This window comes from Megalops cyprinoides, chromosome 3 (assembly GCF_013368585.1).
Source record: "Megalops cyprinoides isolate fMegCyp1 chromosome 3, fMegCyp1.pri, whole genome shotgun sequence".
Lineage (NCBI taxonomy): Eukaryota > Metazoa > Chordata > Actinopteri > Elopiformes > Megalopidae > Megalops > Megalops cyprinoides.
The window spans coordinates 11,554,920-11,575,577 of record NC_050585.1 but is presented as its reverse complement, the minus strand read 5'-3'; the positions used below and the strand labels follow the sequence as shown (position 1 = coordinate 11,575,577).

Sequence of the window (20,658 nt, the reverse complement as noted above, 5' to 3'; positions counted from 1 at the left end):
GGCTTCATGACCTCTGTTTCAAATACCAGTGTTGAATTTTTTACAAACTGCAGCCTTGCAAAGTGTGTTGATTTGCCACCAAGCATTTTTGGAGTCAGGATGTTTTATGACACCTCAGCAGTTAATTGCCCAACTGTGTTCCCCATGCATCGCCACATGTAATTAATTTCATGGTGTTATCCTTCCAAAGCCTCTGAGAGGAATACAGCAGTTTGGAATAGTTGAAAATTGGAAAATCCGACCCAAAGGGAAAGCCCTTGCAAAGACTTTAAACCGAGTTGAAGTGGGAGTTGACGTGGCAGTCAACGCACGAGGCTGTGTCAAGATTGCTGTCTTCCGACGGATGAAGCTTTTTATCTAGAATGGGCTTTCATCTTGTTTTCAAGGGAAGAGTAATCAAAAAGTAGGCCACAAAGTGTTGACAACTCTTTCTCTGAAAACAGAGGGCATTGTGGGACTACAAGAGGGGAAGCCTCTGAGGAAACGGTTGCGTGTTTGATTAGAGAAACCCTGTCAACACCAGGTACGGAGGCACCACAGTGGCCATCTTTACGCCAAACTGGGAGACAACCACCTGCAGGGCCTTGCTGTTTAGCTGGTACTGGTCACGTTCCTGAGTTCGACACTCTGAAAGCAGCAGGCCATTGATTTCCAATCCGCCGTAATGTATTCAGCCTTAAAGTACTCTAGCTGACTGAAAGAGGGATATTTAGTCAGCATACTGATGTAGCCATAAAAAAAAAAGCTTCAGGGAATGAGAAAATACCACGCAAGGTTACAAGAATTATAGGGAATTATTTGTTTAGAGCAAGCTGCTTGTTCTCATTGGCCTTTTGCCAGGATGGTTCATGCATTATCCATCAGGTAGTTTTGGTTTGATTGTGATTGATTGATCTTATTTTTTCCTCAGTCAAAGTATTTTTTTTATCATTTCATACCAAAGTCTGTGATTTTACAAAAGCACAGCAGCCCTAAGCAAAATGTCATCATGTCAAAAAAGGTGGGAGGAGCCTTGATCATTCACAATTCGAAACGAAGGTGTCACGGGATGGGAGCGGGAAGTAGCGTCAATGTACAGTTGAGATGCAGCAGAAAACAGACTGGAGCCCTGGGAGAGAGAAAACGTTTCCCTGGCTTGTCCTTTATGGGAGAGGTGGGAGAGGTGGGAGACTTTTCTGGGAGCTGCTGGCTCCATCCCACTCCTGCATGACGGAGCGCTGCCGCAGCCCACCTAAAGACACGCACGCCACAGGTTTGCCGCATGATCAATCTCTATTATCATATTTGCTCATCAGAGTCAGCGTCAAGAGAGGCTCATTACCGCGGTCTGTTTGATACCCCCCCCCCCGTGATGCTCCCTTTCAGAGACGCGTATCTGCCAGGCTCTTACGCTGTTGTTGTTTGTGCTGTGGGTGGGCAATCCCCCCATTTAGAATGGCAATTATTGACGAAGAGCCGGTGACTCACCATCCTGGCCGTGATGTTGGAGAGGAGAAGTGGGACACATCAGCCACTCGTCACTGACCCCAACCGCCCCCCCTTACACACCCCCCACCCCCCCATGCATGCACTCGCTTTCCATTCAACAAACTCGCACCTGTTGCACTAACTCCTGTGCGGGGCTATGGCCTACACTGGGTCTTATTTGAGGCCGACACCCCCTCGGGTAGCGCACTGATCCCAGACGGATGCACCTGTTTGAGGAGAGCGGGGGGCTCGGACGCGGCCCAGAATCCGCGGCATCTCATCTCCTCCGCAGCTTTCCCCACAAGGCAAAAGAGGAGATGATTAATAGTGGATCTCAGCGAGCCGAATTGAATTGACACGTAGACAAATGCTTCGCTGGATTCACACACTGTGAAGCGATGGTAAAGCCATGGGCGAGGAAGGGAGAGGGGAGTCTTGTCTTATTCCTGGCTGCCTGCTTTTTGTGCAGGAGCAAGGGCTCGGCCTATTTAAAAGCTGACTCAAGGTGACTTGGCAGTAAAGGGGCGAGAGCAATTTCAACCCCTCTGACAGGAGCGTTGAGCCTGGCTGTGATGACACGTCGCCTGCTTGTCTGAACTGGCCTCTCATCCTGCGAGATAAGGACGCTGCCACCATCGGACTGCAGCGGTCAGTGCTGCTGAAGTGAGATGGTGTGAATAGATGACAGTTTTTTTTATTCCACAGTGTGCTGTTTTTGAAATGGAGGTAAAAAGGTCCACAACTGCAATATGTTGTTCCCCTCTCAAAACACCGTCACGCAGCCTCCCTCCTTGAGTACCCTTGCAATGTCTCATCAGATCCATGGCCTGTTCTTTGTTTTTAGGGATGAAGGTGAGCCCTGCTACAAGTGGCATTCGAGAGCATTGGAACACAGTTCCTCTGTTTCTGAATAGACTCTCACCTCCCCCTTTCTCTCTGTAGTTTCATTCTCAATGATACTGTCAAAGTGCTCAGCTTTAAAATGCAAAACCGGTACATATACTGTCACACAGACTTCGAACTTCTAACGTCTCACTTCAACATATTTCCTCTGTACATAGTTTAGAGAAAAACAAACATCCATGCACAAATTTTCACTTTTCTGTTGAAGAACATAGATTCAAATTGTGAAACAAGCTACTCACTTTCAGATGCCGTGGCTCAAGCATATTCTGTGCCAAGAGTTCCTGTGACAGATTCGCTCACATTCACTCATATTTCAGTAACAAGTAATACAATGCTCAATGTGATGTATGTCTATTAGTCATAAGCTCTGCAATTTTGATGATTCAGAATCAGTCATTTTTGAGTCATGAATCCATCTTGAGTGATTGATAATACATTTGTCCATACTGAGGACTCTCATACAGAGGAGTAGCTCAGAGAATTGTACCTCTGGGAATTGAATCACAGATGTGACTCTGCTGCTGAACTTTCTGCAATATCCAACCTCAACTGAACCCCTTAAAACCTGTTTAAAAATGTACAGGGGTTCCAGAACTTAGTAAAGAACATTTTACTCAATGCAAACTATCCAGTTTCAAAGTTTAACCCACCTCTGATGAAAAATAAAAAATAAATATAATATGTAAAGTAACTACAAAAAAGGGCATCAAGTTGTGGCAGCCAGAAACTTATGCCAAAAGTGCTTATGTCATGAGAGTTGTTTTGACTTTCTTCTTCATCTGAATTACCTCTATATGGGCTACAGTGCGCAGGAAAAGCCCCAGTGGACTGCAGCAGAAGCGTGGAACCTTTAAATAAAGCCATGGCCTGATTTAGGGAGGCTGAGTGAGGCATCTCGTCCGTAATGCGCCATACCTCATCCACGGTCAGGTGTTTCAGCGTAAAGGTCCGATTTCATTGGACGGCCGAGGAGCGCAGGAAAAAGGAAGGGAGGGAGGCTGCGCGAGGAAATTGGTGCACAGCCCAATTCCTGAGCGCCGAACCAGCGTGGGATCAATAGTTGATCTTTGTGGTGAGATGCGGCCACGGGCCTTGCTTGATAGGCCATTAAGCAAGGCCAAATGAACCGCCTTTGTGGACGGAAAAATCTTGAATCGGCAGCAGGGGTGCAGGGGAAAGGTTGAGCGAAAAGGCACATTTGCAAGGCAAACCGTGACCTGCCAGCCAGCATGCAAATGGCCAGATCTGATAGAGGCAACGCAGATGACAGATCCCCTGTTTGAGCTGACAGCAGCGTGCCTCGGCCAAGAACAGGAAGTGGAAGGGAAATGTTGCACGGGCGTGCAGGGGAACTGCGCGTAGAAACGTACGAACCCAGAGCAGAGCAGAGCAGAGCAAAGAACGCACATGACCCACGCACTGAAGATATTCTGAGCCACTGCGCATGTTGAGCTGTTAACATGAACATCAGACAGATGGGGTTCCTCACTATCTTCAGTAGGATGCTGAAGGACATGTTAAGTAAATTAGACAAATATTCACAGAACAACATCACGCTTGATCTGACCAAAAGACCCAAAACTTAGTGTAGTGTGTTCATTTACCTCAACGCGTGCTTACGTGAACATGAACGCTATTATGCAGAGACTGACCACCTAATACGGACAAGGGGCAAGCTGGCCCTTACAAATGATGCCCGTGATACGGCTCCCGTGTTAACCCCCGACCCCTGCTGCCGTCTCCCTTTGAAGAGGACGCCAGCGCGTGAAGTGGGGCAGGGGGAGCCTGCTGCGGACAGTTGACAGCGCTGTTGGAGAGCGTGTGGCGGGGGGAACAGGTGCGCGCGACAGTCGAGCCCTTCAGCGGAGTGACTCTCCAGCTGGCCGAGACAGACAGCGGAGAGCTGGCGCTTGGGTCGGGGCCCGACGGCCTCCTCTGGCCCAGCCCCAGCCGCAAGCCCACGGGTAGCTCATTAGCGCAGGTGCGGAGGATGGCATTAAAAATTGACAAACCTGTCTACCCGCTCAGCCTTTTTGTTTTTCGGGCTGACGACTACTAAAAGAACAAAGCCCGTGGCATGAGCCTTGGAAAAAAAAAAAAAAAAACTCAAGGATCGGCTTTCAGCTTCTTGCTAACTGCTTTCTTCCTTGGCGTTCCCGCTGCTGTCAAATGCAATGGAAAGGACGGTGCTCTATAGGGGCTCAAATTTCCACCTGAGAATTTGTTAAGATAGGTCAGCATTGGAACTAATTGAATTACTGCTGTAGGAAGCTAATGAAAGCTGGCAGACAGTACAGTATTTTTGGATTTGGCTCTGGTTCTTCGAGTGCTGCAGCCCATTGTACCTTGTTCTGTAGTGTTTGTGTGGAGTTAGAAACATGGAGGATGTAGGAGTGAATGGACAGGCCTTGCTACTTGCTCACAGCTCTAAAGAATGAAAAACTAATATAAATCAATTCTTTATTATGGTTGTGTTTTTCTTTGGCTAAATTGAGAGATATACACATATCATCATCAGTCAGTAACACATTATGCAACAATACTGCACATTCTTTCTTTATCAATACATCTTAAACATTGAAATCCCTTTATGTGAAAAAGAAATGTTCTGTTATGTTGTGACTCTGGCGGTTACAGATTATATGAAGGCTGTATTCATAGAATATTGTGCTGCACAGTGCAGTCATCTTGATTTCTATTCTGTTAAGCTGTAGACTGTATATTTCCTCTGTAGGAGGCTGCCTCGTCTTGATCTGCATATGAGCACAGCCCAAAAAATCAAGAAGAATTCAAGGTTGCAGCCTGCTACATAAAATCAATTACTTTAATAAGAACCATGACTTGCAGTACAAGCATGTCGTAAAAATAGCCTTACACAAAAAAAGGGATGCGTGGAATGACATTGCCCATCGCCTCACTATTCATCGCTTTTCCCTCTCTCGCTCTCTCTCTCCCTCCCTCTCTCTGTCTTGCTCGTTACAGAGGTGCTCTGTTGTATAATCTCCCAGGTTCTGGCCCTGAGGCCCAGTAGCTGCGTCTCCCTCTTCACTCGGAGCAACAGTGACCTTGCGGGGGGAGGGGGGGAGCACTGGACGCTACAGAACGGGTTGCTGTATACCTGGGGCTCTGCTGTCCGCATCTGATCCTCACTGCACCGGCAGGAACACAAACACGCTGCCGAAATATCGATGCCCCATATAGCGAAATAAAAACCATTATGAGCAACATAATGCATGCTAAACGGTTTAGTCCTGAACCAGGGTGTGTGTGTGTGCGTGCATGTGTGTGCATGTGTGTGTGTGTGTGCGTGTGTGTGTGAGAGAGAGTGCGGATGGGAAGGTGCGAGTGAACAGACGCACTGATGATAACAGCCGTTCAGTTTGCTGTAACCTAATCATCTGCCTTTGAGTCAGTGCAGATCTGCGAGCAGATGACAGTGGAGAGGCCTGATGAGTGCTAAGTATGAGCTATGGTTTTCCTTTTGTATCCAATCACACGTTGTCATGAAATAGGCAATAGCGTCTTAGTCAGCGTTACTAATGCATCCAAAGCTTTCAGCGATTTGCTCTTGAAAATGATTCATCTGCATTTTAATTAGGCACTATTAAACACCACTTTGGGTACAGAGATGTCTTTGAAAAGGCAAAGCAGCAGCAAGATATTCGGTGTGCAAATTATAGTACGGAATACAAATAATCAAAATTAAGGGTTAAGCACATGTATTTTTCTACATTAAGTGAGATAGAGTAGATTCATTATGGCGGTGAGCTTTTAAAAACATTGTGCTGAAATGACAACAGTAAAGCACCTCATCCTTAACCGCTATTTTAGCGCAACATTACAACAAAACACTTACACTTTACACAAACACGTACTTCCTTTTGTAGTACCCTACTAAGACTGGAGCTCAGTCAATCCAAGGTCACTGGTGATACGCTTAAGAAGGCAGATAGGTTATAAAACAGTCCTGGGGAGAGACGGTGATCTCAGCATTGGAAAGTGAAAGCTTTTATTCTGGTTCCCTGAGGCGCACCTGAAGTCCGGGGTGCATCCGTGGGCAGCAGCGTTAGACAGTGGGCTGGAGTAATGGGCTTTTTATGACTTCTCGCTCGCCTGCTCACATTCCCCAACCCCCCCGCCCCCCCTTCCCTCTTCTCTCCTCCTGCAAAAAAAAAAGAGCCCAACAACAAAGATCGCCTCGCTCCCGGAAGACGAGAATAAATCAGAGAGGAGAGAGAAACTCGCTGCCAGTAAGAGGTAGCCCGAGGTTACAAACACCTCCTCCCCCAAATCTCGCCTGTGCCATTTGAAAATGCCAGTGCCTGCAGTGCAAGACGTGGTCGAACGCTGGAACAGGCAACTTACTTTGAACTCTTTGTGGGATGACCGAGGGCTTTTCACATCATCGAACACCAAGGGTCAATGCTTTGCGTCCATAATCAGGAAAACACCTCATAATTGGAGGTTTAACAGGAATTGCTTACCCTGGTCTCTAACACATTTGTGAATGTTTGTCACTTACACTGGGGGGGACACGCTACAGCAGGGGTCAGGTCACGGTTGTGGCCATTGCCCGATGTCACCCAATACCCCTGCTGAGCTGAAAAGCAGGCAGTGCCGGTCCTCAGCTCTTCATGCTCACCTGACTGGAGCACAGTGCACTAGGTAATGTTTCATAGGTACAGGGCTGTTAGTTCAATTAGCCTGGCTTTGTGCTGCCCTTCTGAGCCTCCTCAGGCTGTTTTAATAACAGAGTCCGTGGCTAGTCTTTCACTGGGGCTGGGGGGGGGGGGGGGGGCTCCGGGCTCTCATTCATCTCTGCTCAATTAAGGCTTTACACATTCCGAGACTGAACACATTATTGCCAGGTCTATCAAGTTATTGTTGTTATTATTATTATGGCAGACACTATACACTGAGTAACTTATTAGGCTTTAATGGCAATCTGCACATACTGTAGTGCCATAAGAGAGATAATACCACAGCAATCCAGTTGGTACATAATACAGAAAAAAAACACATCAGTCATAAATTGTTAGGCTGAAAAACTGTCAGGTTATACTCATACTGCTACAGCTGGCATAGGCCTGTACACATTGCCTGGAATGATTATCAAAGAAAACATTATGTTATTATAACACAGATGGGCTGCCAAACAATGATCCATAAGAGGTGCATAACCTTACATTGCACTAATGTGCAAGTTCTGAACAAAATCTTTTACACTAGATCCAGTTTCTTTCGGGGTATGGGGGAAGATGTACCAAGATCTAAAGAAAGGTTGTGTTCTGGGTCTGGGAACCAAAATCACTCAGAGCAGGTAGGTTTTCAGTAAGCACTGGGAGACAGTGAGCTGTTCTGCAGGTCTTACGCTTGCAGATAGTTTGTTCAACTACAAAATTATTCAGGATCATAGCTGCTTAAATCAGTAAACTTTAATGTTTATAAAACCATCACATCTAATTGAATGGCTACACTTCAGTACCAATTAAAACACATATACTGCTATCGTAAACATCCAGCTGGATAAAATGGATGGTATGGAAGCTATGCATGTTGCACTCCGTAAGGGCATCCGCTAAGTAATAGTGGGGTAATACACCAGCCATGGCTTGTGTAATTGAGGCTTTAGGAAACAGGTGGGTCTTCAAAGAGTGGCCAATTTTAATGAATCAATAACCTAGATTTTTTTTGACATAATGAGATAGGAGCTATGTTGCGGTACAAACCTCTGGGGCTGCCTCCCTCCTCTGTTCAGACACAGGCGTTGGCACTTGGACTGCTAAATATAGTCCAGGGGGTTAAATGTGCCTTTAACTCCTGGATTATTTTAACCACACAATTATCAGCACCCCTTATGGGAAGCGCCCCAGAGTTTCCCACGGGTGCGTGGAATTAGGTCCAATAACGGCGGCTGGGCTTCCTGATAATAGAGCTCTGTAATGTGAAGGGAGGTCGGCCCTGGGAGATCGTTTCCCATCTCAAAGTAATGTTGCAGCAATGCTGTGTCAAAGTTCATTTTGATCACACAACCTAATATGTAACATTGGGAAAAGGGCACCTCTGAGGAGTCTCAACGGTTTTAGCCACATCTTGCAGTTATGATGAAACCGATGAAAGTACAACTGTGCAACTTTATGTTCCAGCCATGTTGCACTCTGACATGTCTGGAGATTTACAATAACAGTGGCAACAAACACATGTGATTATGTGGCTGAAAAAAAAAACTAATTAAGCATGATTTCATTGTTTAGTTAAAACTATTGTAACATTCTGTTCAGCAGTAGGAAAAAAAATATAATGAAATAAATTGCAATATTGCATTGGGATTTAATTCAACAAGTCACCCTATCTATTGTTTTAAGAGATTAATACAGTTATAATGATGGACTATTTTCAGTCTAATATTTAAATGATGATAACAGTTCCTATTTGCCCACCAAGAGCCCATATCTCAACAAACGTTTTAAAGATAATGTATCCAAGAATTTATCAATTCAAGACCTACTTATCTGAATAAATAGACAAAAGAATGTACTTAACAATAATGGCTGCTGCCCGTCTAATGTATGTCCTTTCAAAGTAAATATATTCTAAACAACCTGAAACAAGGTTATCCCCCTGGGGAGAAACAAGATGGAGTACAGCATGTAATGATTTGTCATGGGAAACAATGTTTTTAAGGAGTTTAACTATAGCCACATTTTCAGAGGACAGTTGGAACACACATAGGGCCACCTTTCAGCAATATGCATAGTGGTTAAGGAGCAGGGCTTGTAACTGAAAGGTTGCCAGTTCGATTCCCCACAGGGGCACTGCTGCTGTGCCCTTGGGCAAGGTACTTAACCCACAATTGCCTTAGTAAATATCCAGCTATATAAATGGATAACAATGTAGAAACCTGTAATTGATGTAAGTTGCTCTGGATAAGAGCGTCTGCTAAATCATGTGATGTAATGTAACTCCCAAAGAGGAGTGGTCCCATAAGAAGAGACCTGCACCAGGAAATAGAGACGGCAAGGTGTAGCTAAAGCTATTATTTGAAGTTAATAATTTTGGTCAAAAGAAGGGAGAGGAGCCCCACACAACATTGCTGTGGATAGACTGTTCCCCAGCTGTAGCTCTCATATTCTGAGCAGAGCAGATGGCAAGCTGATTCCTGGCTTAGAAAGTGGAAGGGAGGGGAATGTGTTGTGAGCAGTGTTTTTTGTATAATCATGAGGTTGTGCCATTTCCATGCCTTTCAAATGAAACCCCAGATCCTTGTAACCTTAGTCATTGACTACCTGTGGCACAGTCTAACCCCAATAGCTGGTAACACAACGACTCACTTCATAAATCGCTTCTATTGTCATGCAAGGTCTGTACGGTTCACTGGTGCTTTTTCAGAACTTTTTCCAGTGCAATGATTTTTATGTATTTCCTTGTTTACGAAAATAACTGCGCTGCATAATATACAGCAAATACGGCAGCACTGAATTATAGTGAATTCAAGTCAAACCTCCGGGTAAGGACACAAAAGTTGAGCTTCTCTTGGCACCGAGAGGAGAACAGACACAATGAATGTGCTCTTCTCCACCATGCTCCAGTGAATAGTTGTTTGAAATATCAGCTTTGGCAAGCCTGGCAAAAAACCAGATCCCACTCCACACTGATTAGATGGTGTAAGCTATTTATCCGCGCTGCCCCCTCACAGACCTTGGCTTTGGCTGGCCACCGATGACTCAGTGTGCTCTTGCTCCTCGGTCGGACACGCCATGCGGGGAAACCTAAGGAAAGCTCCCGGGTGAGGCCAGAGGTCCCTCCTGAAACGTGTCAGACTCAAACCTTGCCCCTGTGCAGCGAGAAAACGGAATCCGTGCTCAGAATGAGCAGCTGAATTGATTTTCCCACCACATACAGTGGATGCTAATGCTAGCAAGTTGTGGGTCTGACGCTTGATTATGTTGAAAAGGCCAGGTGTGAGAGCAGAACTGCTCTACAGATGAACAGATGAACACACATGCTTAAAAAATGATTTCGAAATGACTGGGAATGAGTGTTTGGCACAGAGCTGATGTTTTCGGAGGAAAATCAATATCTTTGAACACATCACTTACTTGGTAGAGAGCGCATTTGCTGTAGTAATCCACCAGTACACCGAAAAGAAAACACATTTTCTGTGAACTTGAGAAACCTTTTCAATTTTTTTTGTCTTTTGCTTCGGTATCACTATAAATATTTGTCATAAAAACACATTTTTGTTATCCTCATGTCAAAACGATCTGATCAGCAGACGTCTTTTCTCGCTACTTCCATACATTCTATTTAGAATGCAAGTCAGACCCCCCCCCCACCCCCCCCCCCAGTAAAACACAAACACCCCACGCTGCCCGGATTTGCCGTGGGTCTCCTCACACATCACACAGCTGAATTCCCCAGCATCCCTCCTGCACTGCGGGGGCGGAGAGCCTTGACGCACCTGAATATGAGATGGGAGCTGCATCTGAGCCACGAAAACGGCGAGGGGGGAACCGCAGGGCAGCGCAGCGAGCGCCGGAGATCGGAGCGCGGCCGATGTGTCACCCGGTGGATCTGGTGCGGAAGCATCCGGTCTTCTCCCATTTGGCCGGAGGTGGGGCGGGCGGACGGGTGAGGAATGACAGCTGTGTATGTACAGAGTGTCCCTGATCTACGCTGCGTCTGCACACTTTCATTTCTCCTTACGGCCAGGGAGGTCGAAGCCTTCCCGCCGCCCACTGCACCCCAAAGCACCCCAAACCCAGGCTGCGGACACGGAGAGAGGAAGCAGTGATAGGGAGACCATGGCAGCCACACAGCTGTAAGCCATGGGACTGTGGGACCTGTCCCTGTTGTCGCGTAGCGGATCTCTCAAGGGCACGAAGATGAGACTTCGCTTGGAGTCTTTAGACAGGCCTGGGAGAGACACCGGTGTCGAGGACTGACCTAGCCTGGAGGAGAAAAGTGCCCCCCCACCGTTTCAATGTGGCTCCGTTGTGAAGGGCGACTTCCCCTGACAAAGGAAGCTGGGGCTGTGGCGCTCTTCACGTTTCAGTTAAAAGAGCTGCGACGCCAGCAGCGGGAGAGGAGCCGCGCGGGCGAGCTCTCCACGGGGTTCTCTCCCCACCTTGTTCGTTCTTCTGCGTTCACCTCTCATGAAAGCGGGGAGGGGGGGGGGGGGGGGGGGGGGAATGGAGGCGGGTGTCAGTTCAAACAATTCCAGCCCCTCTCAGATCGTTCTCGCTGCCTGGCCTGCGGAGCTGCGGGGGACCGCGAGCCTGACAGCGTCGGACATCAGAGAACACGGTTTAGGCATGCAAAGGCCACTCCCAGCGTTCACACTGCGGTCCCCTTTGAGCTCCGGGCATGAACAGACAGCTGGGGGAGGGGCTGGGGCCCTGAGGCTTTGATGCATCCTTGTTTGCTGAGCCTTCATAAACTCCTCATATGCTGCAATATCCTGCCCCGTCAGTGCCTAACTTCCTGAGGATGGAGCACCGGGCTCAAATTTAGCAGTGCCATTGTACAGTCAGATAACACTGTGGAAAGCTAATACCAGTCTGAGATGCCACTGAACATCATTTCAGGCCTCGAAATTCCTATCTCTAATTGCAAGACCAAGGATTTGTGCAAAATGATCCGAGGAACATAATTCCGGCCCAGTTTTGAATGCATGACATTCTCATTATAGGTTTAGTCAAGGTCATCCAATGCGATGGCAAGCCACAAAACTAATCACTGTCGCAACAAAGACTTGTCTGATGAGACCCGGGGGGTTGTGCCAACATGTTGACGTCACCACAGCCATGCTTCCGTAGTGGCTGATAATTAAAATTAAACGTCTTTGTTATGGCCATCCATAAATATATCTCAGTCCATTCGAAATAACATGCCACTGTTATGTTTTGCTAAATAATGGCATAAATAACATAACAATATTATGTGTTATGTTTAACTGAAAACCTTCCAAAGATTAGTCTAATTTTGAATGTCTCCACTGCCAGTGTAAAAGCAACAGACCAAAAGTGTTTTTCAATTGTTCTCAAATTCATTGTTACTATTTGTATTTCTCATACAGTGGACATTGACGAGCAATTAGAAGCACTGTTAAAGAACTACTACTGCTAAAAAACTGTTAATAGCACTCAGGGGAGAATATAACCATGTTCCACTTCTAAATGTATCACATCTACATCAGATGCAGGTGCAAAACTAGAGATCAGGGCACCTGGTTTAAGAGTTCATTTCATGATGCATTGGACTTCTTCATGTTCACAGGCCTATGAGCCGCAAAGCTTATTCTTCTTGTGAAAAGTCGAGGGCTCACTTTAGTCCTTCACCTTCAGCTTTCAGAACCTTGAAGTGGGACACAATAATCAATCCTGCCAAAGATGGGGGCTCAAAATCCACCGCTGCAGCCATTATTCGAGGAAATTACTCATCACAGCAGGCTGGGAAATGTGGGCCTTGAAGCTCAAACACCTGCACACTGTGTAGAGCTTTCACTGACAGAAACAGGGAAGAAGAAACTGTTTTAAGCAGCCTTTAAAGGGAAATTAAAGGTAGCTATTACAGCAACAGCCTGTAATTAAATTCAACCCGCATCCCAATGTTAATTTATGACATATGACCTTACAAGTGGAAAAAAAGAAAAGTGAGCCGTATTATACCTCAATAAATAAATGTAATCTCTTTCAGTGGTGCTGTTTTGTCCTTGAAGTAGACTAGATTGGACACCTCCCAAAGAAATTATCCCTCCTACATAGTGGAAGCAGGTAAGTCTTCGGTGACATGCCTGGATGAGGTTCAACTCTTCAATCCCTTTAAAATGGAGCTTTTTAATTTGCCAGAGCCCTTTATATCAGATCTGCTGTGCGCGGCGGGCCGGGGTGGGCAGGGTGGGCTCCCGCACTACAAGGGCACCGCTCCGCTGTCTGTAATTGATAAGCCCACGGCGAGAGCCGACGCAGTGACTTAACTGGTTTTCACAGCTCTTACATCATTCGCTGCGGCCTGGCGCGATTTCGGAGGCAGCAGCGAGGCAAAGAGATCTGAGTCACGCAGATGAGGGGGCTAATCTGAATCATCTCTCATTGAATATTTCCTCCATTTATTCCCTTCCCATCATCATAACCCAGTCTTCGATACTCATCAATGGGGGGGTGAGAAAAAAAAAAGAGCGGAGCGGTGGCGCCGACTTAAATAAGGTGACGCCACGCAAACCCTTTTTTCCCCATTCTGAAAAATGAGTTCAATTCCGGGTGCGGAATGGGGGCCGCTTCCAAGGAAGAAGTGGCCATTTGATACTTTGCATGAAACTGCTAGAAATACAATGAGCTTCATGAGTATAATATGCAGACTGCTTCCATTTAACTAAAGTGGCCCATTTCCGAGATAAACTGAGGTAATGGAGGAGAAGGGACTATTTGTAAATTTGAGCTGCCCCCAAGGCAAAGATCCAGTGTTATTGCTATTGAATATGACCTGCAGGATTCAAAAACCAGTCATCAGCCAAGGGTGAAATAGCACATCTGTGAAATAATTCATAATAATTCATCCTTACATTCATGCATAATGTACATTGTACTCCATACCTGGGTCAAGACCACACCCAAGAACCCTGAGGTCAACAAAGGTAGCAAAATGATTTTTGAATGTAAAATCATCTCGGTACACTAATTACTATAATGTGACTTCAGTTTCAGTGAGCCAGCTGTATCTGTTAACACTGGCTTTAACTTAAAACAGACCCACCCACTAAGCACTATTTACCAACCGGGTGATATTAGCCACTGTTTAAATTCTAAAGCACAGTAATGTTCACACCAAAGAAACCAATATTTGCCCCATGTTGCATTATTTGCTTAGCGGGTGTGCTAACGTTGTTTAAGTCCTATGCATGGACTACAAATTAGCCATTTGTCCTTAACAAATGATGATTCAGGCAAGGAGCGCTTCACACTAAACTCCTGTATCCAGACAACATGTAGAGTACAATGAAGCAAATGTCTTAATTCAACTGTTTCCTTTTCAAACTGTACCTATAAAGTATTAAATAAAGAGTATTTTGGGAAGCCCATGTCTAAAATGTACAGCAGATACAAAAAACAGCATAAATAGGTCACCTCACTCCTAAAATGAAATATCAGCAACCACCTATTACAATTCATTGTTTTTCTTTTTCTTTCAGATTTCTGGACAAAAGAAACAAACACATTGGATGGAGTCATTCCATGTCTATTTTCTTTGTCCAAAAAGCAATACAACACTGAATTCACAACATTTGGCTAACATTCTGCATTTTAGGGTTTCTCGATTTCTCATTACTTGCAGCAGAAGATGTGACCCTGAAATGCACAAAAAATCAAACGGAAACGCATCAAACCACAGTCTGTGCATCAAAATTGGGTTTTAATTAAAAACTAATCACAAATCAACCTAAGTAGTCAGGATTTTTCTGATGTGACATACAAAATCCAAAGGATCAAGTGTCTAGCAGTGTCACCAAAAACGATATATTAGAATTATCATGACATTTTCATGGGAGTAAGAAAAAAAAAAAACTTTTTTAAGCTTTGTATTCTTTATGCCAGCTTTAAACAATATTCACAGCTATGTACATTCAAACCTGGTCATTTTCATACATACAATAATAAAAACTAAAACAAACAAAAAAAAACAACCTCAATCAAAATATACTTGCAGTATAAACTGGCTTAAAAATAAAGATAGAAAAGCCAAAATTAAACAATATATTTCTCTTTAAAAATATGATTAATGAAAATATTTTTATAATGATATGAAAATTAAACTAGAATTGCTTTGTTAACCATAGGCACATTTTAAATATGAGAGCTCCTGAACATCTCAAATCTACTAAGTTGTAGCACAAGCGCTCGTCAAAAACTCCTTAGAAGGACTCAATTCCCATCACCAATATCAAGGTTTCAAGGTAATCATGTAAACAAAACGATTGAGTTCAAAGTTCCCAGGTTGTCAGTTTGCGCCCATCTCTCTCCGCCCATTTCTGGGATTGACAATCAAAAAAAAAAAATTCCTCTCAGCTGACTTCTAAAGTGTCTCGAATGGAAACGCTTAGAACATTTCAAGTTGAATAAGCTGACAGTAAATATTATTTCTTTGGCATTAATCACCATTTCCTTCCATGCCACAAAGTCACAACGTCATTCAATGTCACTGTTGTAAAACCACAGCAAGGTCATCTGCGGTGTTATAACCAAGCCCATTTTACAAGTAGGCAAACTCTTCAGTCAGGACAAGCTTTACCAAAAATCACTAATTAATCTCATACTTAAATCAAATTCTTGGATATTTCAAACACAAACAAAACTCACTTCCATAAATTTTATATATAGGGAAAACATGCATGGGTCTCCCAATCTGAATTAAATGTGACATAAAGCAACCAGGCCCACTAGGCCAGTACTACCTAGGCCGATGTTTCCTTTTTGCAAGTCAATGGCATCCCCAATAGGGCAATGTTTTAAAATTGCACAATGCAACAACATCAGCTTAGTTCTGATACAGGTCTGAATCCCCACAAAATTCTTCCTTATACCCTGTTATTGGCCACAGTCAAGATAAAATAAACCCAATCCGTCAAAGGAGAGCACGCGTCCTAGTTCTGTCTCTTCTCTCCTGCCACCCTCTCCGGTAGATCCGTAGCCCCTATCCTCTATACCCCAACGAGCAAAAGAACCCTTCTGACAAATCACTACTGAAAGAAACCCTGATGTGGAGGCAGGCTGCGATTCATAAAACCACAGCCTTTCAGCCACTGCGCGCAAGTCTGGAGTGCGAAGTGACGAAAGCCAGGCCTGGGTGTTCTGCACTGTGTAATTACAGCCAGCCTGGCTGTGAAAAGGCAACAGTAAGCGCAAGCAATGGCTGCGTCGACCGGGGACGTGTTTTTCGCACTCTTGCCATTACAGGACAAGCCCGACGGGCTCCAATCAGAAGCCAAAGGCGTCTGACTGAAATGCTGACGCACACACCGCTTTCCTGGTGGAGGCAGGAGCGCAAAAACACATATTAGGTCACGGTTGAATCTAGGAAGCCACATGCATGGAGGAGGGTTATGTGGGAGTCGTTACGTAGACGGACGTCAGGGATGTCTACAGGGAAGCGCGAGCACATTCAGATATGTAATCAAATTATCCCCTCACTCACACTGCTGCGGTCCTGGTGTTTCGCTGAAGCCTTGTAGGAGAAAAGCTGAGCAACTCGGACCACACAGATCAAAAAAGTTTTGTTGGTTGTGCATGCTCAGATGCTTGTTCCCAAGGGGTTTCTACAGAGCTTTAGTGAAGGGCCAGAGCACTCTTGCTTTTGAATAATGAGGCTCCTCCAGCAGTACGTAGTATTTTTAGGCTCCTCTACCTGTTCACTTACAGAACGGGACAAGGTGACCTGCTTTTACAATGATCGATTGCCCAACCCACTGTGACTTCATTTAAAAAAAAATGCTTCCAAAACATTTGGCAATTTGGCACTTTGTCCACTTTAGTGCAGCACTGCAACACCTTCAGAGATGCCCCCCGGTCCAAACTTAAAACTAACCAATCGTCATCAGCACAGAAACATGCACGCTTTGATATGATTCCATTTGATGAATTCAAGGCAAAGTTAAAGATGAGCAACTTCATGTGATGCGAGCCTCAAAGATGATTTGCTTTCAGCAACACTTATGGCTAGAACCCTTTTGGCCCCGTTTGTAGATACAGAAAGGTATCTTTTCAGTAGACTGCTTTTTCTGGAAGACATTCAGGTTTTTTTTTCCCCTCACTCCATAACCCATCTTCTTCCAAACGAGGCCTGTTCCGAGAAGACCTTCCCAAAGCTCACGGTGCAACGTTCAGCAGCTTGGTTGATTTATTTGGGTAATTGATGGCCAGGCTTATGGCAGCAATGTTCTTCAGGGCCTGGAATGAAAAAAAAAAAAGCAAAGTTGTTGGAGAGGACATTATGCAAATGAGTGGAGCAATTCGAATAGGCAATTTACATGTGGCCTGCATGACTGTCTTCCCTGTCTTGGCTTTCAATGTGTGCACCATGATCGCTGTGCACGGCCCGTGCCAGGGTCAACTGTGGAAAACACGCTGCCATTTGCCCTAAGTTAGAGAAGACAGCTGCGCATCCAAGCATGATAGCAAGCGATAATTACCAGCACATCAGCTCTACTCAGAAACCAAAACGCACACAAGAGGGTACAAGGGTACCCCTACAGGAAGGGGTGCAACCACAAGAACCTGAGAGTGTAATTCAGACTAAAGCCGATTTCCCTGGGATGAACTATCAACTATGACCTGGGAAGTAGGAGTTCTGATCTTACAAAAGAAGTGCACCTTGGGGAAGATAAACTCTTGTTTCTTGGTAAAGTACTTAGAATGGTGGTTTAACTCAGGAAGAAGGGAAGATGAGAAGGACATCAATCACAGGCTGACAAAGCAGCATTACAGTCTGAGTACAGTAGTACATTTTCCATATGATGAAAACTGGGGAGTAATAATTGGGTAAAAGCCAACGCCAGATGACAAACAGCGCTAATAAGGAACAGAAAGAGTTGTAGCCTGTGCTGCGGAAGAAGGGCGGTTTCACACTTTAATCTCATTTACAAAGCCTGCGTCTGCTTTCCTCTGTCAGGTCAGGGAGAGGAGAGGGGAGAATGCAGAACATGGCAGCAGTAAGACGCTCCTCCCTGGTAATCCCTGCTATTTATGCATATGCACCGAGGGCTGAGCAAACACACTGAAGCTGAAGAGCTGCCAGCGCTGATCCCTTCTATATCCCGCGTCTCGCCCCACTGCTGAGCTCAAACCCGAGAGGTTAAAAACTCGTACCTGGGCTGTGTGGACCAGGAGCTGCTCGTTGGTCGTCAGCGCAAGCAGGTAGTCCTGGAGAATGCCTTGCTCCTGTGGAGGGGAAAAGAGGATTTTACATACACCGCTTCTCATCACAGGGATCTATGATCAACGCTGTATGTGTCCAGGTTCTGTTCTGTGCCCTGAAAAGCCAGGGTGTCCTAAATGTTCCCTTTAAAGAGACTGACTAGGTAGAGACTGCAGTTGTTCTGGATTTATTTAAGGCAACAAAGGAATGTGGAGCCTCATTCAATGTCCTTTTTTTTTGCAAAAGCATTGCAAGGATACCCCCCCCCCCCCCCCCCCCCCAACCGCCTAAGCAGTGAAGCAGCCACAAGATTAATTCACGTGAGGTGAAATGATGCAATAGTGTTTCAGTAGGAGTTTGCGGAAGCCTTGCACTCTTTTGGATTAATTGATAACATCAGAATTCAAGCGCAGATGGAAAACAGAAATGACAAATCGACTGCTTGCGATGCAGGTTTGAGACCAAAGATAAGACCCGAATGAAAAATTACAGTTGCGCAAAGCTAATGTTGCTTTTGGAATTCAAGACGACGAACTGGAGACATCTAGATTTAATCCAGACGTTCGTTCCCTAAAAACAACACAAACAGTAGGAGAGGGGAGTACCAAACTCATCAATCTCCTTTTATTGATCTTCGTTTATGATAGGGGATGTCCTTCACAGACCATTTGAGATGACACTTATTATTCCTGCAACCTTTCTCTGAAAGTGACTGGAAGTAAAGTAATTTCCTACTGTATGTCATTGTTTTGATCTGCAGGTAATATTCTGAAATGTCCATTATGCGCTGAGAGTATTTAAGTCAGCGCGCTTAAGCAAACAACATACCCATATCAGTGCCATCTTCCATCTTGAACACATTACCATAAATTATGCATATTGAGTTGATGCAAATATAACAACTGTCTTATTTTTAGTGTGAACGTGATGGTGTGAGTTCCTTTTCTACTTACTACTTAACTACAGCCTAAAGGCACCAGGTGGGTCTCTGGAAATAACATTCAAGGAGAATGGTTGGGAGAACCAAGCATTCATAATCAGACCGTCATTGAGTTGCCTTGTGCTTGGTGCTTCCGTAACCTTTTTATTGGGGTTCAGTTGTAAATACTAACCATAAAAACTCCATAAAAACCTCCTGAGCAATATGAAAGTTGTGTTACAGGCACATATTAAAGAGAAACTAACCTACTGTAATAAACCTACTGTAAAAAAACAGCCTTAGGAGCCCTTAAATGCAGGAACATTTGAGACCAGTATGAAATGATCTCATGATGTGTGTCAGCACACACCAATGCAATGCTAACGGCAAGTTCAAATCACTGGAAGCATAAAATTCTAACAATGCGATTGGCTGTTTTCAAAACATCACAGAAGACGGTAAGCCACATCCTGCATTGAAGAACAGACATCTTCAGCCAATGAGGTCGTCAAGAAAGTCAAATGAGCATCTTTCAAGTCTTTCAAACCACACAGATCACGCTTCCTGTTAGGCAACCGAATGCACACACACATATTTACAGAGATGTACCGAATTTGTGACATTGCTATTTTAATGTCCTGATCACAGTCCTTTGCTGGTTGCGGTGAAAAACACAGCAAATTTATTCACATTGTTATTGTAAGACGTGATGTACAATCAGCACTGCCTAACCTGCAAACTGCCGTGATTCTGACCAAGCCCACAAACCTGAAAGAAATCAGACAGCTGCATTAATGAAGAAGGGGGACTCGTTTTTAGAAAAAGCTTTTTCCGGAATTGCTCACTGTTCACTGTCCACAGCTACCATTTCAGACACAAAAAAAAGCTGTGACAGTGCGGTTGGTGGTGTGGCCTGAAAATACCGCGCGCGGGTGAAAAGCATCACGGCTCGGGGACAGAGCTGGCAGGGTGTGACACACGGCGCGGCCTGCCTGAGTGCGCCGAGCTGCAGGCTGAGGGTCGCGGGCATGTGTTCCGTCACGTTAGCGCACGTCTCTGCTCCCGCGCCCGGCGCCCTCGCCCTGCCTCGTTCTCAGCTCTGAGAAAGGAGAGTGAGTCAGGCTGCCCGGCCGCCCCGGTGCCGGCGCCTCCTCTGCACCGCTCCTTTCTGTGGGACGGAGGGCTGAGTGCGTCACTGCGGAGCCTCTCTGCATCCCAGCATGCCGCTGGAGGGAATCACGCTGACGTGAGAGGGCGACGCTCGCTCTCCTCCTTTGCCTTCTCAGCTCATGGCGCGCGCGCGCACACACACACACACACACACGGCTCTCCGATACACGTCTGGAGCACGGCTCGGTCTGGACTGCTGCTGCGGTCCACTACTGCCCCCTGCTGTTTGGTAGACATGCTGCCAGAGGTCCCAGACCTATGGGGGCTGTCGCCAGAAAACAGCGGTG

At 45.4% G+C, this 20,658-nt stretch overlaps 1 protein-coding gene across 2 annotated transcripts in view; it reads right to left on the bottom strand.

Moving 5' to 3' along the window:
* Nucleotides 1-15,199: 15,199 nt before the first annotated feature.
* Nucleotides 15,200-20,658, bottom strand: part of zzef1 (zinc finger, ZZ-type with EF hand domain 1) — a 35,939-nt gene continuing 30,480 nt past the window's right edge. For both annotated transcript variants that reach the window (XM_036523401.1, XM_036523402.1), the window contains exons 53-54: nt 18,234-18,305; nt 15,200-17,315 (exon numbers count right to left, since the gene is read on the bottom strand). In XM_036523401.1, the coding sequence (XP_036379294.1) occupies nt 17,235-17,315; nt 18,234-18,305 (153 nt within the window). In that variant the 3' untranslated portion in view covers nt 15,200-17,234. The remainder of the gene's footprint in view (nt 17,316-18,233; nt 18,306-20,658) is intronic.